General features: G+C 38.0%; 1 protein-coding gene across 1 annotated transcript in view; it reads left to right on the top strand.

Annotated features, from left to right (window-relative positions):
- ak5 (adenylate kinase 5) overlaps window positions 1-27,478 on the top strand; it is a 65,056-nt gene extending 37,578 nt beyond the window's left edge. Inside the window, exons 9-15 of the mRNA XM_022677833.2 lie at window positions 6,573-6,649; window positions 13,064-13,103; window positions 14,359-14,403; window positions 18,232-18,395; window positions 21,392-21,508; window positions 23,980-24,174; window positions 25,438-27,478. Of these exons, the coding sequence (XP_022533554.2) occupies window positions 6,573-6,649; window positions 13,064-13,103; window positions 14,359-14,403; window positions 18,232-18,395; window positions 21,392-21,508; window positions 23,980-24,174; window positions 25,438-25,503 (704 nt within the window). The 3' untranslated portion in view covers window positions 25,504-27,478. The remainder of the gene's footprint in view (window positions 1-6,572; window positions 6,650-13,063; window positions 13,104-14,358; window positions 14,404-18,231; window positions 18,396-21,391; window positions 21,509-23,979; window positions 24,175-25,437) is intronic.
- Window positions 27,479-27,985: the final 507 nt, after the last annotated feature.

Here is a 27,985-nt window from a genome sequence, read left to right as displayed (position 1 = left end):
AGCTACATTAGAGCATTTTTTTTTACCTTTTTTTACCAACCTGTATGAAAATACAACCATATTTACAGACATATTTACTGAACATGCCTCTGCTTGTAAAAAAGCAAAGAAACAGAGGCTCTGAATAACACAGTAAAATTACTAGTAATAAATATATGCTAGTCTGTGTAGACTCTTACTCATTACACTACATACATTTTTTATTGGATGTTAATTTTACATGAAGAAGATATAATGGTTTGACATATGAATTAGATTTGATTATGAAGATTATTGACAATTGTAGAAGAGTATTGGCTAGGTATGACCTCTTGCTTATGAACATCGTATAAAAGCATACACGTCTAAGAATTTTACTGTATATAAACACTAGGCTATATGATCTGTATGATATTTTTTTATTTATTGAGTCACGTGATTGCTGGCAATTTGGACGTATCTGAAATAAGGCTCGCCCGAACTTCCTCACCTTGCCATGAGAAACCTGGCCAGTGAGGAGTGTCACAAGATAACACCTCTCAACTAATATAGGTTTCTCTTCTCAAGGTAGCTTCTTAGGTTACATGTCAGTGTGTATATATACAGTCTGGAAAAAAATAAGAGAGCACTTACAAATGATGAGTTTCTTTGATTTTACCAAATAAAAAACCTCTGGAATATAATCAAGAGGAAGATGGATGATCACAAGCCATCAAACCACCAAACTGAACTGCTTTAATTTTTTGCACCAGGAGTAAAGCAGCATAGAGTTATCCAAAAGCAGTGTGTAAGACTGGTGGAGGAGAACATGATGCCAAGATGCATGAAAACTGTGATTAAAAACCAGGGTTATTCCACCAAATACTGATTTCTTAAAATTTTATGAATATGAACTTGTTTTCTTTGCTTAAACGAGAGCCTAGAACGAAGCATCAGTTGAATTTCCCTGAATTGCTCTGAATGCTAGCTGCATGTGTGGGCTAAATACAAACTTTGGAACAGCCTGCTATGACTTAGCTTTATAAGCTTAAGCCCACCTCGGCTGCTGCCTTGGATTTGGAATGCAGATATAGTGTGTGCTGTCGTGGGTAGGCTTCAGAACAAACATTCTTATTTTCTGCACTGGACTGAATTGTGAAGAGTTCTCAGAACAAACAGGTAGTTAGTGTGTACTAATTCAAGTCAGGGGTTGGGCTCTTAGAACAAATTGGTGATATTGACCAATCATAGTTAGGGGTAGGTCTCAAAGAGAATACACATCATGCCTTATCACCATTAATTTTTTCCCCCAGATACGAGTAGAACAATTAGATATCCTTGTATACAGAATTTCTGGAGTTTTTTTTAATCTTAGAAACAATTCAGACAAATCGACTGCATTGTTTTAGAGCTGCATGTTTATCTGTCAGTAATTACTTTTGTGCAGCGTCTGTGGCTGAATGACTGTGGAGGTTGAAATCTGGGGCATCTTCTCATCAATATTTCAGCACATGAGAGACAGATATAAGGCCATCCAGCAACAGCCTTTGGCTTTATGAAGTGGGCTTGTAGTGTCAGTCAAGTAGAATACAAGTTAATTAAACATCACCTCCTCCCTCCTCCTCTGTCTGCAGAATAATGAATCCATTCTTTTACTTTTACTGCTTCATGCCAGTAGATAAGAGGGCTCATGATTGAAACTTTATATACATTGTACCTTGAGGTAGTTTTCCATCTTTTCTCTTATCTTACCTATTTGTTCGTTCTCGTCGACTTATCATGACTTAATTTGAAGTTGGCTGCGCCAGAGATCTACCTGAAGGTACTGCTTGTATAAACAGTGTTTTTTAATAGACAACCTGTTGGCCCTTAGAATTTTACCAATGTAGAAGTATGGAGTTACTTCAACCTTCTTAATGGTGTAGTAATAGTCATTCCTTTGCATGAGCAAAGCTATGCCCCTATCGCTAGCATTGTAAGCCTGTTGGGAACAATGTCTAAAAGTGCTCTATTTCGAAATGCTGGGGTCTAACAGAGGTGGGCTATTCAACAAAAGTTCATACTCTTTTTCATGTTTCACTTCTACACATCAAGTGCATTTCACACCATATTTCTTCTTTAATTTGTTTAGATCTATATATCCTCCTGAGGCACATAAAATATGTTTTAGATTTTTAAAGATAGTTTAAGCATTGTATTTAAAAAAAGAAACAATAGAACAAACTGGGTAAAAATGGGAGACAGTAAGTCCTGCATAAAAGCTGTGGTGTGAAAGGGTTAAAATGACTGTACATTTCTAAAAGCTCACAAGTTTAAGTATCAAGTTTTAAGTATCAACAGAAACATTGTTGCAGTAACATGTGAAAGTTGCAATGCCCAGCATTTTAAAAAGAAAGTACAACAGAATTCAACAGATTTCATATTGGGTATGTCTACTACAGAGGACAAAAATGAATTGCGAGGTTTCAGGAGAAAATAATGTATGATAGTAATTGTAGCCATTTTTTCTGAAACTAATGAAAAATTATTGTATAAGTATACGTGTAAGAAGAAGGTCATTTTTATACCATTGAATGTCTGGAGAAAGTAAAGGCCCTCAAGCTGAAACCTTACCCAATATGACTGAATGAAACGACTCTTAAATGAGGGTTCTTCCTCCCACTATATTCATCTCACAAGTTATTTTTGACAGAGCCACATGGTCACTACTAAATCAATTCCTTTGACATGAAATTGGATTCTAGAGGGAAAAATCTCTTCTATTACTCCTCATGGTTTTATTCACCCAGACATTTGCAAGCCAATGGCATTGGAACATTGAGTCAAAGTGCTGTTCCTCAATCAAGAGTCAATAAAATCTCAGCTTTGGAAAGAAAGAGGGCTGAGTGGAGGAGGGCAAGAATCATTTGATGGTCTACCACTTTTAGAGATTGCCTTCTCACAGATGTGTGCGATACATTGGATTTTAAAGCAGTACTTTCAGTAGTAGATGAAGTGGATGACATTGTCCTATATCTCCCGTCACTTTCGATTTAGAGCATGTACGGCGACAGCGCTGCAGAGTATGACCACCGCAGCCGTGTTAGAACCTGTCAAATTTTGACGGTGCATATTAGATGGAAGTAGATTGGTGTAGTTTTAGTGATCTGTAGCTTTATCCAGGAAAAAAATGTAACAAGGTTTGACATCCTGACTCGAAAAGATTGTAATGTCGACGCGATTACCTCAAAATACAGCCTTATACAGACAACTAAAAGAAATGCTTTCACAATTAGAATTAAAGGTAGCATTAATATAGCATTAGCACTGGGCTAATGTGCATGTGTATGGCTGTAGGCTTTATCACTGTATCTGTTTGAAGAAAATTGTAAAGCAATAAAAATGGCAAAACAGCAACCAGTGAAAATCTTTTTCTATCTGTTTTCACCTCCTGATAAAAGGCAGTGCAGACGTGGCACCAGACAATGTCCATAATCCTCCAGACCTCACCTTGACATTCCCAGCAGGTCAAATATCGACAGACATTAAACATTAAGGTTTTCTGGCTTTGTGAGTGAGTTACCTCTCAGCAGAGGTCAGTCTCCAGATACGAGTGCCCGTGTGTTCCCGCGTTCGCCTCGAAGCCTGTCAGAATCATTGAGACACGTTATTTGCAGCTCTGGCCTGGTCAGTGTGGTTCATTCAGCAGACCTTCTGAGGGTTGTTCTGTGAGCTTTATATTGAAGATTCAAGAAAGACCTCATGCTTAGGCTCAGTATATCTCATAACTAAAATTATATATTGATGGATTGTTTTTGAGATTTCCTGGAAAATGCTTTCTATTTGTGTGGTCATAATGATTAGGATATGAGATGTCTTAAAGCAGGAAACTGAATATTTTAGCAAAATGTGGATCTGTGTGCATATTTTGTATGGACAGTAAATGCTATAGAGGCACTTTTATTAGCACTTCACAGTGATGTAGATTCTTTGCACCCTGTTACCAAAATACAGCAGATAATTTACATATTTTTCACCCCGTGGAATACTCAGATCCACCGAGTCCATAAACACTGAGTATAATCTTTTTTGGAATCTTTTTTTTTCCAAATGAGGCTGTTTTGATGGAATATGAGCTGTATAATCACTGTACTACATATTTATGGCACTCTGAATCTCCAGCAGGCCTGAAGGTTTTCTGACCTGACAGGGAGATTAATCTGCCGAGCCGCAGTAGATTGAATGCAGCAATAAACAGAAGCATCCTATTCGCTCACATCCAACCCAAAGCTCCAGAACTTGGTGGATTGCATATATTGATTAGAGATGGCATATATATGAAAGTTTTTTATTATACTCTATAGAGGAGTGAATCTTTCACAGACAGGAAGCCCTCGTGATGTTTATACTCTCTTACAAACTGTGGCCATAAAGCAAGGATCAAAGCCATCTAAGATTGCCCCAGGGTTTCCTCTCGCAATTTACTTGTACAAATCATAACCAATTCTTTTACAGTGCACAATAGAGCTGCGAGAATTACCAGGATGCAATTTTAAAGCAGAGTAATACATGTGTTCTCCTTCACAACAAAGACTTACAGAGTACAGAGGGTTTTGCTTGTCCATGCCCAGCTTGGAGTAGCGGACTACACCAAATGACTCACAGTAGAGATATTGTATCACGGCAATAGCAGTGCTAAGAACCACCACTGTGAGATCAGACGTCCTTCTTGAAGCATGGCGGTCGTTTTACCTAGCAGTCACAGGAGGAGCAATCAGAAAACAAGGCAGGGGTTCAAAAATGTGCTCAAATGGCTCCCCGGTGTCCAACTAATTGGTCGTTACACAACCAGTGCACCGGCAGAACCTGTCAGATCAAGGTCTGAAGGTCGACAACAGTCGCTGAAGTCGACTACATTGATCACAAAAAATATATATAAAATGTAGAGTTTTTATTGTCAAAGTGTCACTTATTGAAGAAAAAAATAAGATGTGCTTTCTTTGTGCCATGTCAACACCATAGGCTTTAAACAAGGCTTTAAACAACTCAAGTAAACTCGAGTATATCTGAAAGAAAGCATGTCCAGTAAAATAGCAGTGAACCACAAACGAAAAGAAAGCAAAAACAAAACCAAAGTGACCAGTCCAACATATGAAAACTTTTCATTCCATAAAACTATGCTGGAGTTCACTGAGCTCCTGAGAGATGCATTCTTTCATTAATGTTTGTAGAAGCAGTTTGCATGACTAGGTGGTTTTAAACAACATTTTAACAAAGGTTTCCATTGAGTGTTGATACAGTAGTCTAAATATCTTGTATAGCCATAATGCAATAAGAGAGAAGAAGAAGAGCTAATCAAGAGTAACTATAGAGTGTAATCTCTAAAACAAATCAAGTGTTTCATTTGTCCTCTCTGCTGATCAACATGTTCTGTAGACTGTGCTTAAAACTGAAAGTGTCACCTCCAGTGCTAAAACATGCTCAGAGGGTATGCAAGTACCTGCAATGCAGATGTATGTCTCGGCAAGATCTGCCAGGAGAGGAAACTCAGACTGAGGGGATTTCACAACTGTAACACCTTGCCACCTTGGTTCAAATAGGCAGTCTCTCTGTACTTTACAATTTCAGATTGGGCTAGCTCTCTGGAGGTTTTGATCATCCGAATTGGATCCACAGTACAGAATGCATCACAAAAAAGACCTGTAGCATCTTTGACTTTTTGGAAACGGGAACATATTCCATATATAAAAATGGTTAGAAAAAGTTAGAAATAGAAACAGTTATCCTGGATTTAATAACTATGTTTGAATCAATCTTATGATTATCTTATTGTCATCTTGGAATATGCCCGTGCCATCAGGTAGGAAAATACTGGTCTATATTCAGTATATTCAGGTAGTCAGCACATAATGTTGCTGAACCCAGACCTGACCAGCATGAACCCATTTTGGCCAGGCAGTGTAGTATCAAATACAAAACTAAATATAGACAAAAAGCTCTGTACTTTCTGGTCCATACACTGTGAAGCCTTTTAGAAAAAGGACTGGAAAGTTGCTTAGCTCTCTAGTTCTTACTTTAAAAAGACAGCTTTTTGAATTTGCGGTCTTAGACAGATGCCAAAGTGTAGGAATTGCCACACATCCACATACTGCTGTTTAAGCTTCCTTGTCATTGTTTGTTTAATTTCTATGATTAATGTGCAGTCTTCTTTGGCTGCGCTAAAATGACGGATTTAGTGCTAACTTTAGCAAACTTAACAACATTGTGCCGCTGTTTTAGGTGAACAGACAAGTTCATGGTATTAACCAAGTTCTTTAATTTACACTTGCATTCTTTGCAATTGCCAAATGTCTCATCTATCTGTCTACAGTTGACTATTTGTCTACAGCTGTATGAATTTGATATATCTCAACATGGATTTGCATTAATGTTTAGAAATAGACTTCTTTTTCAACAGGACTGTGTGATAACACCTATGTGATACTAAATATGGCAACTAACAGAACTATCCAGTTTTCCAGTTGTTGGTGTGGACTGATTGCATCTTTCCCCATTGTTTTCTCCAAAGGTATCTACTGGTGTGTTGTTGAAGAAACACTGATGCTCTGGGTGATTTTGTCTTGTTTCTTTTCCAGGTCCCAGTGAGCTGGATCTGAGTCTGCTAGGAGACAACACTAGTGTGGCAGATGTTCCCTGTAAATTCGAAGAGCAGGTATGCTAGCTGATATCTGTTACACTTTCTGTGTGTTTCATCTGTAAGGAGTTGTTTTTGGACTGTTATCCTTTCTCATTACCTCCCTGCTCCACATTAATGTGAGCCCTTTTTTATCTGCTGAAATAGGACGGCTCTAGGCATCTTTTGCAGGCGTTATTATAACGGTACATTAACGTTCGGCAGAGTACTTGGGTCATCCCTTCTCCTTAATTAATCGCAAAGCAATTGAAACATGTTAAAATGAAATCTTAAATTGGCTCGGAACGAGGCTCGCTAAATTGCCGTTTGGAAAGCGGGATGAGTCAGCTAGTGTTAGTGTGTGTCTTTAATGGAAGTCAGCCAGTGAAAGGTGGCCTTGCGTTAGCAGATGGACATTCCTTTTGCATGACATTTTATCTAATGCAGCAATAATCTTCCATTTGTTCAGGACTCTCCTTATGTTATTGCTGTTTTATTTGTCCCTGTCATAAACTGTGTGCTGAGAAACTGGTCTCCTGTTGCCTTCAGTGAAATATATTAATATTGTATTATTTTAGTAAAGTGCATATTGTGTGTGCGCTAAGTTCAGCCCATCCCAACCTAACATTAAGATGTCTTAATGAAGTCTGTCTTACATTTGCTTTAACTTTATTTTTAAATGCAGACAGTATAAACCCAAGATGTGGTAGACCGCAGATGCACATATGATGGAGTCAATCACTACAGACCTCCAAACTTCATGTAGCTTCAGATTAGCTCAAGAATAGTGCGCGTAGAGAGCTTCATGGAATGGTTTCCATGGCCGAGCAGCTCCATCCAAACCTTACATCACCAAAGGATTACTTTGGGGCAAACAAGGTCAAACTTTGTCAAGCACTGAAATACAGAGGTTCAAGATAACAACGTCAGCAGCATGAAGGTATTGGTTGACTGTGTTGTTGATAAATAGCATTTTTTTTTTGCATATCAACCCTGAAAAATAATCTGTGTTTAATATCTTGAAGATGTATGATTCATAGACATCAGATACCCACAGATAATATTCATTGATGCCCAGGACTAGGTATAATCATGGTTATGAAAGCTCTCACACAGCTGTAAAAAAATAAAAAGTGTTAATCAGATGACCTTTTGTTCCCACCGAAGCTATTTTTCTTGGTACCTCCTGTTCGGTCTGACAGTCTCTGCCTGTCTAATTTTCTCCCTCTCTTCCTCTCTCCCTCTTTATTTTCTCTCACTCTCATATTTTTCTCAAGCATTCTGATGGGTGCTTGTTTTTTATTCTTACATATTAGGTCACGTTACATAAGACCAGCATGCAAATTATCACTTTAACGCTGTCTGTACACTCTGACACCGAAATCTTCCATTCTGCTCACGTCCTGCTTTCAGAAACACGACTCTGCCTTCCCAAACAAGCCTTGTTTATTCATTCTATTGACGGAAGCATTTCGGTGTTTGTTCGTGGTGGGCGACAACACTAAGAGGAGGTTGCGAATATCTCGAGAGTGGTGTGAACTGGTGGTGGGCAGCACCCAGGCAGGCCACTGTTTTTTTTTTTTTTTTTTTTCCTTTTTTTCTCTGTGCCACCCTCAGCACCCACACTCACACCGAGAACTGGATCGAGTGCACTTGTCAGCAGAGAAGCAGTCCTCTCGAGAAAACCTCCATTATCCTCCACAGATAACCAACCAGTCTTCAGCCCAGCATGAGGCTTCTTTGAAAGCAGTTATAGGGGCTTTATCAAGTTCTTTCATTGTTGTGTGCTGAAGGAATGTGTCAGGCATTCAGGACAGGATGCCTATATGTGGAAGGCAAGTTTATTAATGAGGTCAATGATGCGTATTTAAATTTTAAAAGCTTGATTTACATTATTACATGGAGCTCTACAAAACTAGAAATTATACTTTTCTTAAATTTCTCCAAACATAGTCAATTAAATACGTTTTTTTTTCTTAATTATGCACAAGTACATGCCACTTGTCATAGAATATGGGACTAGTGTTTTATTACTTGTGTATAAATGTGCATTGAAAATGGGTGTGATTTCTTCCAGAGTTGTTTGTCTGTTGTTCATATATGGACAACTATAGACAGAAGCTACCGGTCAAGATTATTTCCACCCAGTGCTTTGGCCATTGTGGGTGGAAAAGCCTTCTCTTCCCTGTATAAAATTGACATTGTGAATCAAGGAATAGTCAAGCTGTTCGGTCTCAGCAACAAGATAACATAGTTAGATGTAGATGTTCCCAAACCATCCCCTAAAGAAACAACTTTTGATTAATGCACGTCCTGCTATCCCATGACTTTTGTCATGTCAGTGTAATTACAAGCATTCGCAGTTTACTAACTGTGCTGCTGACTGTGCATGAAGCCAAAGCACATGCATGAAATGCTGCCATACTGGCTGAACTACTAGAGGAACGACCGACTAAGAGTGAGGGTGAAGCTTATGCAAATTTCGTCTAGTATTAATAGCATTATTTATAGTGTATTCTTTGTACGTCTAAACTGTAAGCCAACAAGAGCATTAGTAACCTAATTAGAACAAAATCACAGGTGCCCTGGGGGTGTAATCGTGCATCTAATAATATACCAAAGGAAAAAAACTGAAAGGCTATTACTTGCTTACTTGCTGAAAATTTTTTTGTTTTAAATTATCTGTCAATAAATTCTTAAATTTACTTCATCATTCAATCATTTTTGCAGATAAACCCTGCTTACAGCCATTCAGCTTGAAAACATAAAGAAATATACTTTATTTTTTATACTATATTATATTATATTTACTTTTATTTAACCTGCATAGAGAGGATGTTTGTACAGTGTATGAACAAGGTTTCTGTCACCAATAGCTAAGAATGATCCACTACTGGATAGGACTACACAAGCCCACTGTAAAGTGATCCCTCAGAAGCTGTACTTCAGCACTTCCTGTAGCGCCCGCAGCTCCTCAAGAACAAGTGTTGCTCCTCTCCTCCGTGTCAGACCAACCTTTCACCTTCTTCCCTCCACAGCTAATGAGCTGGGGGCTGGCTGAAGTTGATTCAGTGATTCAGCGAGGGAGTATAGAAGAAGAGGGGAAGCAAGACAGACAGACAGACAGACAGAAGGAGAGAGAGAGAGTAGGAAATGGGGTCAAAAAGGGCTGTTTAAATCTCTTGTTGATATGAAAGCCTTATTTTTTGTTCTTCAGCTCCAGCTGTTCAGTATCCACTCAATCAGTTAATCCTCATTCATCACCTTCTTTCCTATTCGTGGAGCTGATTATAGGGACGGGTCTGCGAGACGTAGCTCTTTATTGTAGTGATTAGTGAAATTGTAAACCTCCCGTTGTTTTCACACCCTCAAACAGGTGACTCATCAGACTTAATTTACAGGTCTCTTATGTGAGTCACAGTGAACTGATTGAGTGAGTTTACTGGGCTCCGTTCATCTGTAACAGCACGTCAGACATACATGCGACTTCTGTGTGGTGCTTGCGATACATAGTTGTATTAGCGTCCCTGTCAAGTGCCCAAAAGAAAGTTACCCATAATCCACCCCTTCACCTATTGGGTTTATATACTTTAACTATATACTGTATGACATACTCTTATTTTCCTTTTAATATTATATTTGTAAAGCATTTTCTCCCTCTTAGTGCAATGTCTTTTGGCATCATTTTGTCTCAGGATTTTTGGCATCCCTCGATTAGAGTGTTCACACAGCCTACACAAACAGAAAGGCACTGCATGCAAGATGCATGCTAAAAATGATAAAGTTTGTAGCGGATAAATCAAGCATTTTTTTTTACACAAAATATCTCTAATGAAAACTATTAATACAAAAACTTTAAGTTTCTGGTAGATACACATTGCCAATCCTGTGTTCACACTAACAGGCATCCAGTCATATTCAATGATACTGCACAATTTGTAGCCGTGGTTAATGACCAGCAGCAAGTAATGCAGCAAAAAAAACTGAGAGGGTAAAGCAGAATTGTACACTGCAAAAACTAAATCTCAGCAAGTGAAGTCGTCCAATTTTAAGGCATTCAATCTTATTTTCTTCTCTGATCTTTGTGCAAGCATTGTGTAAGTGCTTATTTTGGGAATAATGATCTTAATCAGTCCTAAATAAATATAACATAAGAGGTCATATCTCTACACAATGCAATGAGGCATACAAGGGATTCATGAGTATAAATATTATACAGCTCTGGAAAAAAATAAGAGACCACTTAAAATGATGTTTTTCCTTGATTTTACCAAATTGAAAACCACTGGAATGTAATCAAGAGAAAGATGGATGATCATAAGCCATCAAACCAAACTGAACTGCTTGAAAATTTGCACCAGGAGTAAAGCAGCATAAAGTTATCCAAAAGCAGTGTGTAAGACTGGTGGAGGAGAACATGATGCCAAGATGCATAAAAACTGTGATTAAAAAACAGGGTTATTCCACCAAATATTGATTTCTGATTTCTTAAAACTTTATGCACTTGTTTTCTTTGGATTATTATATCTGCATCTTTTTTGTTTTTTTTTTCAGCCATTTCTCATTTTATTTGTAATTTGGGAGAAATGTTGTCCGTAGTGTATAGAATAAAACAACAATGTTCATTTCACTCAAACATAAACCTAGAAGTGTGTGTGTGTGCAGTTACGTGTGTGGGAATGTGTGTGTTCCCCTCGCTCTCCTGTTCTCTCCAGCAGTGAGTCATCGGACCGTCTGGCCCACCCACATTACAATTTGGCTCATCAGTGACACCCAGCCTCCCCAGCGTGCACACGCACACACACACACACACACAGCGCAACTCTCCCATCACACACACCTCCTCACACTCCCACCTCTGCCTCACACACAGCAGCCCACAGGTCACTTACTTTCACAACATCCCCCATGTAATCATAATCTGCACATGCATTATCGTGCACCTTTTGGACAGCTGGAGCAAAGGCTGCAAATCAGCTTAAGATTGTTCCTCTCAAGCCTCTCCATCTTTGGCCCTCATTAACCCTCAGAGGTCTGGAGCAGTCTTGTGAAACAGAGGGGTGTCATTTTAATATGAACAGTTTTCATGTGCATTTCATTAAAATGATCTGAGAAATTACGTTTTAATCAATAAAAATATATATATATATATATATATATATATATTTGTGTGTTTATTCAATTTGATCTCCATTAGTGAAATTTAAATATGCACTTAAATGACTTGATTTGTGGTGAATTTTTTACATTTGTGAAATGTGAAATTTATGTGTGTGCCTTATCGCAACGTACAGAATTAAATCATCAACATCAATTTTTAATATCATGAACGATATTATACCCTGAAATATGGTGCCATATCACTCACCCCTAATTATCACATCATGGTTCTACTTTTTTGCGGTTTTCAGCAAAAGAAAAAAATCACACTGTTCTCATTTCCCAATATATATTTACTATAGAAAGATCATATATGTTCAGTATCATTTATTTTACCTGAGTGTGTGCATTATTAGTATCATGACATTCTGGATCATTGACTCCTGTTACAATCTAATGAAAATTCTTGTATTTTTTAATATCTCAGTTAGGGGTGTGCAATATCATATTGTGTATATATATATGTATTGTAATAGTATAATTAATTTTTTTTGTTCACTAGTATTTTTTCAATGTTTTCAATGTTTTGTCATATCGCCAAGACTATTGTTGTCGCAATATTATGAAATATCATGATATTATTTTAGGTCCATATTACCCACCCCTATTCTGAATTATTTTTCAGTGGATTTGTAACAGTGTGCAAGAAAAGGTCAATATGTATAAATAAGCATTATTAGCAACAAAGACATCCAGCTTATGTGTAACGTTTGTCTAAAAGTAACTGCTGCTGAAAGAATACAGCAGTTTTCTTCAAATTACATTGCAATTATAATTGCTGGGATCAAGCACTGGGGATCATTATGTAGTTAATAGAGCTTAAATGATGGGCAATAAATGAGGGGTCTCCACAGGAGATTTCATTAAACACAATGAAATAAATAATTTTGCCCTAATTATTACTATAATGTATGTCTCATGTGTACATACAATTTATTCCTTAATTATACACTCATGCAATCACTTTATGTAAATATTACATAAATATTTTGACACTTCTCATCTAATATAGTGTGTACCTACATTCATCTTTTGGAAAAACTAAACAGTAAAAGCACCACTTTCACATTAGTTATCACAAATATTTTTCCAGCAGAGCAGAAGTGATTTAGAGATACAGAAGACCATTCAGCGCAGCAGATCAGGATGTATATGGTTCATTGTGTTGTACTGTATAGAGCTCAGTGACTCGCATGGGTCAGTTGTTGCTGCAGGTGTGTGTGTTTACCCAAGTGAGACTGAAATTCATTTTAACTGAACTGAACTTATTTCTGCCTTTTCTCACCTGAACAGGCAGCTGAAGAAGTGGGATTCACAGAGCAGAGTGAAGAAAGTGAGTTCAGCTTTTCTTGGATTGAAACACATGAAAAGGTTTAATGTGAAGTTCAAACCTTATTGATACAGAGTTTAGTAAACAAAGGCTGTAATTTTAATATCTGTATGTATTCCCTCACCCAGCTTAGTTTCAGAACTGTGGAAAACCTTGAAATGCATTCATTGCATTGTAAAATATTTTAAAAAGCAGGACTAATAAATACAATACTGTAGTGGCCAACCCATCTAGTACATGCATGTCCCCTTTTTGTCTCCTATGCTTAGTCAGTAGAATTTTTTGGTTATTAAGATAGTTGTGGTTTAGCGGTATAAAGTGCTGCCACTATGATCAGGAGATTGCTGGTTCGAATCCTGATTATGCAGCTTGCCATCATCTGCCAGAGCCCTGAGAGAACACAATTGGCCTTGCTCTCTGTGGGTGAATATATGGTGCTTTTTCCCCTTATCACTTCTAGCTGCATCTGTGAGCTGATGTATCAGAACCGAGTTGCTGCGCTTTCAAAAGCAGTTCAAAGCAGTTCAAAAAGAGGCAGTGACTGACTTCACATGTATCGGTGGAGGCATGTGCTAGTCTTCACCCTCTTTGTGTTGTGGTATCACCAGTGATGGTAGATATACAGCTGTGTAGCTGCTGAATTGGTGGAACAATTGGGAGAAAATGTAAAAAATTAGAAAAAAAAATCTGTTATCACTTTTTTGTCCATTATAAATGCTTTGTAGAAGCTCACCTACCATTTAACTTAATGTCTAGTTACTCCTGTATTTTATACATGTGTATAAGTAAATTTAAAACCAGACTATTTAAGGCAGATGTATGTGCATCAGCTGAAGTCAGACACAGTGTAGTCACTTGTCGCACTATAACAGACATTAGCATTGCCTGAAAACTGAATCCTAAAATAAACTGGTTCAGGCAGGGTGAAAGCACGGATAAGCAGTTCTATTTCTGATCCTAATAATGACAGTGCAGTCGTTCCTCTGAACTGTTCATTGATCAGAGGGGAAGTAAGGTATTCAGTTCATTCTCTGCCCTGCAAGTAAAAGATATTTAAAGATATTTAATGTTGTCTGGGCCAGATCAGCATCGCACTCTGTGTCGTCCCAGCGGTATTAAACAGGAGATAATGAACATTAAAGCTCAGAGCTCCAGTAGCGAGAACTAGTTTACACCTCTGCATATTAATTGGCACACCTAACACGACGTGCCAGTTTGTGCTGTTTGGTGTTGATGTGTTATATATCTCTGCTTCCAGGTTTTTCCGTGGAGAAGAAGAAACCAAAGGTCATCTTTGTGATTGGTATGTTCAGTGCTCATGCCATTAAAACCACCTCACTGCCTGGTTATTACTTCCTCACTTTTAGACACATCCTAGGAGATGCTATTTATCCTGATGAATGCGACTCTCCATACGAGACAGTGAGCTCCCACAGCGTTTTTAATTATACCCTGTCTGAAGGTGCAGCGAGGTACCTGAAAAAAACTCTAAATGGGCTGTGATCTATTTTTAAATCCCCACATTGTAAGTTTTCTTTTCTTACCGGTCAATTAAGCAGAACGTAAAAAGCCGCACTCCACATCTCAGAGGATAGAAAGGGTAAAGAGAGGGAAATCAATTAGTCTGCTTTTCAGCTCGCTGCCGGCCAGCACCACCCGTCGTCCGCTAATTGGCTCAGTGATAAAGGTTAACGAAGGAGGAGGTCCGGCTTTAGCATAGTAGCCGTTCGCTGAGGAAGAGTCCATGGTGTCACACAGTTGGCTACATAATAGCTGAATCTAACCGTGGTAAAGGACAGGGACATGCTGTGGTGAGAGTTATTGCTATAATTCAAAGGGTAGAGCCTCGGTGAGTAGATAAATCATCTCTCCTTCAGCATGAAGGTACCTGTCAGAGTGATATGGGTAGTACTGGCCATCACTGTCCGCCTGCCAAGCTCCCTTGGGAAAAAGATGGTGGTTGGACTTATTGGGTTCTTTCTGGACAGAATGAGAAACAGAAAATTGGATTTTATTTTTCACTATGGCTAAATTGACTGTGGTTTACACTGGCAGTATCAAAAGCATTTAATTTTAATTTTTTTCTAAATCGTAGTTCACTTAAACAAGAGGAGATACAGATTCTAAAACTTAAAACTCCATACTTATTACATATTTGTTTGAGGACGTATTTTTATTTAAATTTACTGAAATAAATTGGGTTAATTGGCTCAGATAAATTGGGGAGACAATTAGAAAAAAGTGCAGAGAAATACTATATTTAAGTCTATACTATATTTTTTTTATAATTTAAAAAAATATATTCTTTAGTTTTTTTGCTTTAAGTCAGCAGAAACACACAAAAATGTTACTTGAACAAAGGTGCTTAAACTTTTACATAAACCTCTTGAAAAAAATAAGAGAGCATTTAAAAATGATGAGTTTCTTTGATTTTACCAAATTGAAAACCTCTGGAATATAATCAAGAGGAAGCTGGATGATCCAAAAGTAGTGTGTAAAACTGGTGGAAGAGAACATGCTAAGATGCCTGAAAACTGTGATTAAAAAGCAGGGTTATTCCACGAAATATTGATTTCTGAAAGCTGTTTATAGAATAAAACAACAATGTTCATTTTACTCAAACATAAACCTATAAATAGCAAAATCTGAGAAACTGATTCAGAAACTGAAGTGCTCTCTTATTTTTTCCAGAGCTGTACATTGGAAACATAAATCTTTGTACTGGTTGGTACGCATGTCGGTATGGAAAGTATGAACATGCATTTAGGCACCATGCAATGCATCTTAATTAAGTAATCAATGCATAACTATTGTAGAATTAAGCCCCTCCTTAGATTTTAGCCCTCCATCTGCAGTGATTTCCCTGCCAAGCTTTCAGTTCTTTACTACTGTCATTTCCATGAAAGAGTTTTGAATTTGAAGCTTCAGATATGATGCCTGGACAGACGCTTCAGAGATAGATTTTTTTTAAGCAAAGCAAAAGTTTGGAAGCAAAATAAAACGGATCTAAATTTAAATACAGCAGCTACTCATTATAATCACTAATGAAATGTTTTTAAATATGTTTTTTGCAATTTCTAAAAACTGTTTCTCTTCGTTAAGAAGAATTCTCATTATTAAGCTGCATCTGTTAATCAAAGGAAAGAAAAATAAATGTCAGTGTTTTCATCACAAGCTTGTAATTACAGATAAGATCAGCAGCTTTTACTTATATAACCTGACTGCCTGACTCCAACCACATCTAAAAATTCTCATGTTTGGTCCCAGATAGGTTGAGCAACACACTCACAGGTTTCAGCTTGTTTTGAGGTTACCTTCAGGAGATGTGAGTCACATGTAGTTTCATGCTTTCTGATGCAAACAAATAATTTCTTCAGCTTGAGGTAACTAATACTGTTTCTTTAATTACAGCTTAAATAAATGTAGCATTACAGGACCCACTAACAATGGTGTCCTATGATTAACCCACACAGCACATTTCTGTTAAATAAACACTGTTAAAAATACATAAATAATCTTGTTCTAAATGGTTTTTAGTAGGGGTTGGAATCACAGGGCATCTCACATTTCGAGATTATCACAATACTTAACAGCGCCTGTGTTACTGAAGAGGATAAATTACTCCTTAATAAGAAAATACCAGTTTCAGTTTCACAGAATTTAACAACCAATATTCTTCACCCAGGTTTTGATTATAGCATCACCACATGGAATAATGAATTCAATTGTGTAAAATGTTAAAGGATAAATTTACTGCTGAATCTAATTTTCACCAAGATATCTGAAGGTGTCTGAAGTTTAGGTTTAGTTTTACCTCGGAGCTACAAGACTTATCTTACAACATTTGTTGTTGAAGTTGTTCAATATAGACTTGAATAGACATTTGAATGTATTTCAACCTGTTCTGTAATGGCCAGGTCTACCACAGAGCATGTAATATTTGGGTTGTGGGTCAATCTCAGTACCGCAGTGGATCATATATGGCAGTGCTACTGGAAAAACACAATACTTTCTATTAAACACTCCTGCCTATAGCTGCTACACCTTGTAGATAACATATGCTGTACAGTTGTGTTGGTCATCATCTAGTTCTTCATTAGAGGTCATAGGATGCAGACATTTTTAGTTTTAAAGGAGAGTTACAGATAAATATTTGTACCTGGATCAAATCCAGCTAGTTAGAGTTGACAAAAAGGGTACAGTAGCTCAGAGAACCAGATACAATTAAAGTAGGATACAACAGCAAAAAAAACACTTCAGGTTCCTATTCTGTCAGCCAAGAGCCGAAAGCTGAAGTGGCTGCAGTGGGCTCAGGAACACAATAGCTGGACAGCTGAAGACTATAGAAAAATAGCCTGGTGTAATAAATCTTGATTTCTGCAGAGGCACACAGATGGTAGGGTCAGAATTGGCAGCAGCATGGACCCATTAGGCTTTTATCAGATTTTTAAAGAAAAAAAAAAAAACACTCCAAACGTAAGGCTTCCCATGCAAGTAATCAACTAATGGACTGTATCTGTTGGCTGGGGAGATGCCTTTACTCTTTGGTTCCTGCTATGGGCTGTATGACGAGATAACGCCAGATCTACTCGTGTTGGGAATGCTAATCATGGGAAGTGGGGAATAAGTGGATACCTGGATCAGCAAGGTTTATTTAGATAATGTAGAGGTGCAGGTAATGGGGTCCGTGATAGCATATCAGTTCTGCTCTTTAGAGCACTCAAGAGTTTACATGGTTGTCTTTTTTTGTTTGTATTGGTTTTCCCTCTGCTGACAACTTTTATGTAGATGCAGATTTCATTTTCCAGCAGGACTTGGCACACTGCCCACACTGACAAAAGTACCAATCGGTCTTATATATAATATTCTAATTTTCTGATGCACTGATTTTATCAACAATAAAAGAAATAAAAGCTTAAAATAGATCACTCTGTGTGTAATACATCTTACATTTTAAACTGATATTCTATTTTTTTAAGATGCACTAGTTTATCCAGGTACCACGTAAAATACTAAAAAAAAACATTTGCAGTTCTGAACAAAACATGCCTTTATAATTCCTAATATTGCATTATATTGTACCAGCTGGTACCCGTTAATGATAAGGGTGGTGTGTTTGTGTGTATGGTAGGTGGTCCCGGCTCAGGGAAGGCCCTGCAGTGTGAGAAGATCGAGGAGCAGTACGGATTAAAGCGCCTGTGTCCCGGAGACATCCTGTGCAGTGAGCTGCAGTCCCACAGTGAGAGGGGACGCTTCTTCAGAGACGTCCTCGAGAGGGGAGAACAGCTTCCTGAGGTTAGGACACCAATTAAACATCATTAGAAAAGAGAGAACAATTGTTCGTTCTTCACCGGATTTACCGCTTATATAAGGCAAGTGCCTGCCGGCTGTGTGTGTGTTTTTTAATAGACTGTGAAGTTCCAGAAGCTGTGCACACAAAGCCAAAAAAAACACAAATCACAAAAAAAAAACAGAATAGATAGATATATCTGATTAGACGCCAAACTTCAACTGCTTTAAAAACTGCACTAAGCTGATTTAAATTTCAGAAAAGAAAAAGTCAGCTTTAAGCTCCTTAAAAAACATCCCAAAACGAACCAGTGCACAAAAGCACAAAATTCAATAGTAAATCTACAGTGCTCATTTATTTTTTTTTTAGAGAGAAGGGATTGGGGGGTTTTCCAACTCCCAGCCACTAGCTAGAATCTCTCTCTTATCACACAATACCTCCATTGCTCGAAGGCTGAAGGCTAGCATGTAGGTCCTCCAAGTCAGATTAAACTCTAATGCTTTTTCTCAAACTGCAACGATCTGAGGCAAATGCTAACTGCCAATTCTAGTAGCTAACAGACGCTCACACTGGCTGGCTTTATGCTGAGTGATAGGAGGAGAGGGAGAGCCATCCTGCTCACTCAGAGATAGCAAGGTCAGTCAGGCTCTCTGGGACTCCCAGTCACAGATGGCCACGGCAATACCAGGGCAGACCCATAAACACCTCAATAATAGGGCCAATGTCTGCAAATGTCCACGGTGCTCCGGGGGTCTACAGCAGTGCCTAAAAGTTGGTGAACCTTTTTAAAACTGTCTATATTTCTGCAGTATTTGACTTAAAACTTCATCAGATTTTCTCACAATTCCTTAAAGTAGATAAGAAGAACCAAATCAAACAAATGAGATAAACATGTTCATGTGTATTACATGAAAAGTATGTGAATCTTTAGGATTAGCAGATCATTTGCCCAAGAATTGGTCTTATAACCAAAATCACGGCAACAGAAAGGGCAAAAGGGAACTTCTAAGAAATTAAAGGCCTTTCTCACATTGGCTAATAATGACGTTCAAAAGAGTTGTAATATTGGAATATTTGTCTCTATAAAAAATAATACAAGATGTGAATTAAAGAGTTAAAAAGACCCCAGCATTGACCTGTGCAGCAGAAGAACTTTGTCTTCAATAAAGCCCTTATTCTCATAACAATGCTTTAAAATATAGTGGACGCCTTCATTGGACAATAGAGACAGTTACTTGAACAAACAAAGGATAATCTCTTTTTAGGAAACTTGATTTATATATTTCATATTTTTTGCCCTTTACTTTTTTATTCTATAGTGTCGTGTCTTCTGTTTTACCTTTATTATTTCCATAATTTACTTTCTTTATAATCTTGGGTTATTTTTTTTGCTACTTATTTAATTATTTATCTACACATCTTTACATGTATTGCTTTACATTTTAACCAGTCCACTTATTCTTTTATTTTGAATTATTTGATTTCTTCTTAATTTAATCTTATATTGTTTGTTTGTTTGTAACCCTCAGGGTAACCTTTAATGTATTATTGAGTGAAAATAAAAAGGTTGATTAATTGATTTCAAAAGAAACAATGAATAAGAAGGTGTCCTAAAACCTTTTGTTACCTATTGTAAAGTAGACATATTTATAACCTTCGAATTGAATATTTTTATGTGGTGTAGGTTTTGGAGTCATTAAAACTATACCAGACTGCTCTAATTGAGATTATTCACACATTAAACATTTTTTAAATATATGCAACTTTGAACCATTTAGGGATTTATCAGTATAAAGAGTCTATTTCCAGCTCTTTACACCCTATAGACCACACAGGAGCGCTAAGGTAAACATTTGTATTGTTGAACAGAAGGTAAATCGGGGACGTGCCTGCGTCTCAGAGGTTGGAATTGCATGCCGTCAGGCTGTTGTCTGAGGGATTAGAGCTGAACCCTCTGGTCAGAGACTTTCTTTGCTCTGAGCGTTTGGTGTGAGCTCAGTGAGATTTTGAGGTAATCAGATGATTTATGTTACAGTGGAGTTGCCTAGCAACGTGAGCATCATTAACATTTGCTGTGAACTACTTTCTTGCATGCTTGGTGTCTGACTTCACAGCCTTTGTGTGTGTGTGTGTGTGTGTGTGTGTGTGTTTGCACTATATATGCATAACAAGTCTGTGTCATGATTAAATGCATGAACACCAGTTCACACATGCTAACACGTGTGTGTGTGCATACATATTCATACATAAGTCAAATTTTTTTCCAGTTGACCTAAACTGTGTGTAATAAAATGTTTATTGGTGTGTGTGTGTATGTGTGTATTTCTCCCTTTAATCAGCAGTGTAGGTCATGTTGAGGACATCCCATGAAAACCTTTAATCTATTTAACTATACAGACATTTGATCTTCATTTTAACAATATAAGGAGATTGAGGTAATATAGATGGCCTATAAACAGCATTCACCCCTTGGTTATTTGGATATTTTCCCTTTTATTGCCTTCATAAATAGAATCATTGGCAATATAGTTAGGCTTTTTTATGAGTGGGATCACCATGGTTAGATCCAAAAAGCTCTCAGAGGCAAAGGAGTCAGGAAAACACTTTAAAAAGATCTTAAAACAAATAGAAATCAGCTATTCCACTGTCTGCTAAATCATTTACAAGTGAAAGAACTGCCAACATAGTCAGGTCAAACTGTTCTAGCAAGTTTAACCCCATAGCAGAACACAATATGTGTATAGATAAGTCTCAGCAATCTTAAAAAATTATTAAGGGATCTACACCCACTATTAGACCTCACTTTAACTCCAATAGCTTCCAGTGACTTACAATGAGCATGCTGGCCAGTTTTCAACCTCACTCACAAGATAACACCACACAGCCTATACAAGCCATGTCCTAAGGTAACACTGCTATCCCATCTCACAGTATTGTGTAAATAAAGAGATCAAATGATGAAATGTGTTTAAATATTTTTTCTCTGTATGTGTGTGTGTAGGATACACTGTTGGATCTCCTGTGCGAGTCTATGGAGTCTACAGTGCGGCATGGAAAAGGCTTCCTGGTCAGCGGATTCCCACGGGACCTGAGGCAGGCAGAGGAGTACGAGGCCAAGGTCAGTGTGTGTTTGTGTTCGTCAGAGAGAGAAAAATACCATCACTGTCAAGGCCACCTTTCCTTTTCAAGGCATGTCACAGCAGGTCTGCTGTATCACATCAGAAACACAGTGGTCCAGTCATATCGAGCGTTGGAGCTTCTACTTTTTGTTTCATGGAATTGAGAGAGAGAGAATGGCTCCTTAGCTTTTAAACCAAATATCTAGTGGCATATCGGGTTGTTGTGGGCTCAGTGCCAAAGTACATCTAGTCATGCATGTTAGCCCCTATGTAGGGGTTATTTTTGTCTTCTTCCAAATAATACCAGGAAGCTCCAGACCTTTCATAACCCAGGCTAGAAAAATTGTTTAAACACTGAGCGCAGTATACCACTCTGCTCTCCGCTCTACCCATCGCTCTGCTGGACACTGGCCAGTTGTGGTTGCATTGTGCTGATGCTGACGCCAAACATTGCCTGCTGATAACAGGCGAAGATTTCAAAGACTCATCACCTCTGCGACCAGTGTTTTGTAGTTTTGAGTCGCTACTGCCTCTGTAGACCTGTATCTTTCTCTCAACATCAGAATAAAGCTCTGGTCCTGTTCTTCCTCCTGTTATCTCTCTATGAGTGAGATGAACAGCTGCGGATGTTCACTAATTGTTAATATTAGTTGCTGATCCGTTTTTTTTTTTTTTTTGGTTGGTCTACATTTTTTCCCTAGTTGTGTGAGTTTACGCCATGTGTTTTCTGCTGCGGTACCGCTTGCCACGAGGTCAAAGTTGAATCATAATGAACTTTGACCGCGGGGGGTTGTGGTTATGGGCGTGGGAATGCACCGCTTTCTGCACCACTCTACCGTTGGAGATACAATTGAATCCAATGGGGGCAGCGTACTGTGCCATGCCTACTGCGTGCAGTGTATAAGCACCCTAAGAGTTGAAGATGATGGATGTAAAAAAAATCCCTATAAATCTTGTGGTTCCCAGAAACAAAATTGTCTAAACGTTGGCCTCTGGAGCAAAATAAAAACCCTGGTTATGTACAGCCAACTGATGCCTGAAATAAAAGGTGACATAGCTGTCCCTGCTTTCAGCTGCACGCCAGATTCCACTGGTTTAATCAATCAGTCAGTCTTCAAACAACTGATGACATTTGCTTCTGCTTGGTTGGAAAGAAAACCTGCAGTCACTCTGGCCCTTTGCAGATCAGATTAGACACCCTTGTTCTAGGGATTCACTGAATTGAAAATTATTGGCTGACGACAAAGGTTTTGTAGGTTTTCATTTATTGTATCTCCTTTTTCGCCAGTACAAGTAAGTAGCCTAATTGTATTTTTCTTGATTTTTAAAGAATAAGCAATTTAAAATAACTATATTTCTAATACCGAGTGTTTTTAATATTTCAGCAGACATACCAACAAAACAGTGTTTGAATGCAATGTTAACCTGCGGCTGCAAAATTATTGCTGTCCCTGCTTCCAATTTCCAATAAAAGGTCAACAAACCAAATACTGCAGAGGACTTTCATTTGTAAAAGAAAAGTTCATTTAAGTATATTTTAAAAATGTATACTTGAAGTATATTGTATTAGAAATGTTGTAAATGTGCTACTTTGCGTATTAATGCACATATTGCGTACACCTTAATGACACTGAAAAAAAACTACATTAAAGTTTAGTATTTAATGCCACTATATATGTTTCCTATCAGCACAAGATATTTAAAGCATACTGCTTAAAAATACATTTGATGGAAATACAAAGTATATTAAATAGAAAATGCACTTTTCTCTATACCTAATTTGATTTGATCTTAAGTATACAGGATGAAGTTATTGAGTAAGTTGAGAAAAGAGAGAATGGTAGTATAAACAAATGATAATGAAGTTAGATTTTACTATCCTGTGCCAGAGCATCTTAAAAATAAGCTTCCTCCCTGCCAGCATTGTATATAATGTGCTCTGATACGCAACACTACACCCAGTCCTCCTAAAGGAAATACTGCAGTATGATTTAAAATGAAAAAGTCTTTGTTTATTGTAACATGTTTATTAAAAGGTGCTTTTTTTCCAATTTCAAATTGACAAAACTATATACAATGCATCCCTAGTTTCTTTCATATCTCAGTATGATGCTACTAAGTGAAGACTTCTGTTAGCTATACACTCCTTAGAAAACTGTACAGGAGAATGAAAAAACGTCTTAACCTTCAAGGAATATCGGTGTAAAATGATTTTATTCCAAGTTATTTTGGAGCATTTCTATTGGTCATTTATCCTGCATGTTCATGGGTCAAATTAGATGAATCAGCTGCATGTTTTAACAGCTGTTCAGCCAACATTAACAGATGTTAGAGTAGACTGGCAGTGTGACCCGCACAGCTTTGCCACTTGCAGCACCTGCATGTCCTCTGCACCTGTTAACATCATCAGCATGTCCTCAGAAGGTTGTTGTTGGATCACACATGACTGAGAGTGTGTGTGTGTGTTCAGATGGGAAAGCCATGCGTGGTTCTGCTATTGGAGTGCTGTTCAGACACTATGAGCCGACGTCTTCAGCAGAGGACCTGCTCCAGCCTGCGCTCGAGAGAGGCACGGGACAGAGACGCCCACCGCAGAGTCGACAGCTTCTGCAGCACCATCACACCCGTCATCCATCACTATGAACACAAAGGCGTCCTGCACAAGGTGGGTTCTGTGTACTAAAGCCCAGCACTCACCTGCCCATGCTCTGTTTACAAATACATCAATCAGTCTGTAGCAACTGCTGGGTAACTAGAAAATCTGTAAGAAATAATTCACAATATATATATACACAATCAGAACTTTGTACATTTTAAACAATTTAAAATGTATGCAGATATGCTAGGATAAAAATATCGACCTAATGCTGAGCCTCTTTCATTATTCATATTAAATCAGTGTCTGAACTTTAACCAAAATAAAGAAATAGAGGACTAAAAATAGCCTAGCTAAAATATTTTAGATTATACCACTATATATGTAATCAAGAGGAAGATGGATGATCACAAACCATCAAACCAAACTGAAGTGCTTGAATTTTTTGCACCAGGAGTAAAGCAGCATAAAGTTATCCAAAAGCAGTGTGTAAGACTGGTGGAGGAGAACATGATGCCAAGATGCATGAAAAAAACTGTGATTAAAAACCAGGTTTATTCCACCAAATATTGATTTCTGAACTCTTTATTAATATTAACTTGTTTTCTTTGCATTATTTAAGATCTAAAAGCTTTGCCTCTTTTTTTGTTATTTCAGCCATTTCTCATTTTCTGCAATTAAACACTCTAAATTGCGATATTTTTATTTGAAATTTGGAAGAAATGTTGTTTGTAGTTTATAGAATAAAACTGTTCATTTTACTAAAAAATTTTCATTTTACTAAAACATATACCTATAAATAGCAAAATCAGAAACTGAAGTACTCTATTATTATTTTACATGCTGTCTGAAAGTGGTTAGAAACTAAAAGTTTAAAATGATTTAATGACACCAGTGAGCTGAGTTTTAAGGTTCCTGTAGTAAATTCCAACTTGCTGGTGCAGTTTACTACAAAGTGCATATAGATAAATTAAAGATTGATTCTAGATACTGGGTCACATTATTAAATGATAATTTAATATGAATATAATAAAATAAACAGACCTAAGCCCCAGTTATAGGGGTTGTTTTCGTTCCTGAGGACTAAAACTCACATTTATTTAAAAGAAAAAACAACTCTGTATTTAAATGTGTTCTTTTGTGATGAGGCACTCGCTACACGTTTCCCACCCACTGCCTGTAATCTTGTCTACTCAGCATAGCGATGAGACACTTTCTCCATCAAACCAGCAAAAAGAAGCCATGCTGTGAGGCCATCCTTCATGCCCTAATTCTAAGTGTCAGAATTCAGACATTCTTAACGTGTGTGTGTGTGTGTGTGTGTGTGCACAGATTGATGCGGAACAGCCCCCTGACGAGGTGTTTGAACAGATCTGCCTGGCCCTGGACTCTTGCTAAGGACTGGAACCACACAACTGCCCCCTGCTGGATCAATCCATCATTATACAGACATCATTACAGATCACACACACACACACTTAACACACACACCACACCAGCCATCGTCCACTGCCATCCAGAGCCGTCTGCAAAGGCAGGACGGGGACACCTGCCAGCAGCTTGTGACTTCTCTCAATGTGTGCCACTCTTCTTCCCTGCTGTACATAGCAGCTCAACAAAGACCGCCTGCAGAGACACGTACCACACACACACATATGCACAAACACACACACACCTGCCTGCTTGTTGTTTAAAGAACACACTCGCCTCGCTTCAACAAAGTGCTTCAGCTCCATCCAGTGTGGAGACTCATCCTACTGTTCTGCTGATCTCTGACTGCACGGCCCCAACCCAGCGCTGCATTTACATTATAGCTGAGCAGAGGTTCTCATTGTTTTTACTTTCTATTAATATTGTTTTATGGAGACAGGTGGCAGGCGGGCAGAGAGACAGGCAGGCAGGGAGACAGGAAGGACAGTGCAAATAATTGGGAACATCTGGGAATATCTGAAAGATGCAGAGAGTCAAGAAATCTCCTAAAATAAAAAAACTAAATAATTGTTCAAACAGTGGAAATGGTAGTAAGAGCTTGAAAAATTTTTGCCATTTTTTTTTTACATTACAGAGTAACATGCCACAAGTCATGGGATAGCAGGGTGTATGATTTCATACGCTGTCATTAGGAGTCTTGCCCAAGGACTCTTAGGCTACGTTCCCATGACACGCCACATTGCTTAAATCCGGATTTGGCCATCTTGATGGCCAACTTGATGGTAGACTCATATGTGGAGCATCTTTTGCTGGAGTGGAGAGTAAACAGCTGCTCTGAAGTTCATGCTCAGGTCGAGGAGGTGAAAAAAGGCCAGGCTTTGGTTTGCTTTTGCTGTTTTTGCAGCTACAGCTGCACCAAGAGATGTGTGGGTACGAGAGAGAAGCACGTACATTCTGATTTTATCTTTTACATTCATGTTATATGTCCATGGATTGGATACGTATCCAATTTAGGTCCACATATGAAAGTGACTCAGATCTGATTTGAAAAAAGGTTTGGCACGTTCACACAGCCATGAAAAAATCAGATCTGAGCTACCTTGAGCAAAAAAAAAAAAAAAATCAGATTTAAGTCACTTCAGCCTGGTAATGTGAACATAGCCATTATTGGTGTAGCACAGCATAGTCACTCAGACCTGGAATTGAACCCCAGCCTCCCACGCAATGTGGTAGCTCACTGGCAGGCAGTGGTGTTATCCACTGCACCACACCAAAGTAGGCTAATATTACCACCCACAGTGTACTGTAATGATCCTGACCAATGGCATCAGACTAAAACTGCCTGGGCAGACAAGCAAGTGTCCACAAGTAATGCATGAGACGTGCCCACAGGCATACACACATACATCCAATAGATCTTTAGCTTCCATAGAATGTGGGAAGTCCCATGACTTGTGGCATGTCAGTAACCAGACAATTTATACTGAAAGGCTTTTATCATGCTGGTTGTGTATTTGTACATTATCATGTATGAAAGTCATAGAAAACCTGTAAGAAGAGAAGCAGCGCAAGCAGATGGCCACCGCCTGTCACGCCTCCCCACGCATCTTAGTGCACTAACGCATGCCAGAATAGCAGTACGATCAATATGCCAAACGCTTTTGTGTATTTACTGAAAAGACAGGAAAAAGGTCAAAACCAGGCTTTACTGTATTTACTGTCGCCGGACTACAGCGTCGAGGAACGGGTAAGTTTATTAAAGTGTGTTTGTTTAAACTTTTGGATGAAGTAAAACAGTTTCATATGGATCTGGTTTTACAAGCGATTTGAAGATGAAGGAATATTTGACTGTACATAACGGACTGATGCAAAAGAAAGATGAATGATGTATGTAAGCGATGATTCTCAATAAATAAACGTTACCTTGGTCCTTTTGCATGTACAGATATTTCAGGCCTTTTTGGGTTTTGCAGCTGAACTTTACTTCATCCTAAAAAATAAAAAAAAAAAAAAAAAGAGGACGCACTCCACACACACACACACACACACACACACACACACACACACACACACACACACACACACACACACCCCTTTATAAGCCATTCAGACAATTAATTTCTATATAAAGATATTAAGATTTTAAACAATATTATAAAGATTTTAAACAAAGGTTAAAAAAAGGTTTCTTAATTCATCATTGTACCTAAATGGGTTAAAAACAGCACATCTGTGTATTGGTGCTCATAAGGCACCATCTAGTGGTTAAAAAGCTTCAGTACATTGAGAGTAATCTACATTGAAAATGAACTGATGGAAATGCTCATTCATAAAGGTACAGCACAAAACACAATCCAGAATACACCAAATATAGTCAACAAAACAGGATAACGATAATGAGTGTTTGATACTTTATACAGAAATAAATCCCATAAAATGCAGCAGCAAC

This window comes from Astyanax mexicanus, chromosome 8, assembly GCF_023375975.1.
Source record: "Astyanax mexicanus isolate ESR-SI-001 chromosome 8, AstMex3_surface, whole genome shotgun sequence".
NCBI classification, from domain to species: Eukaryota; Metazoa; Chordata; class Actinopteri; order Characiformes; family Acestrorhamphidae; genus Astyanax; species Astyanax mexicanus.
Note: the sequence above shows the minus strand (reverse complement) of the source record. Positions and strands in the feature narration are given on the sequence as shown.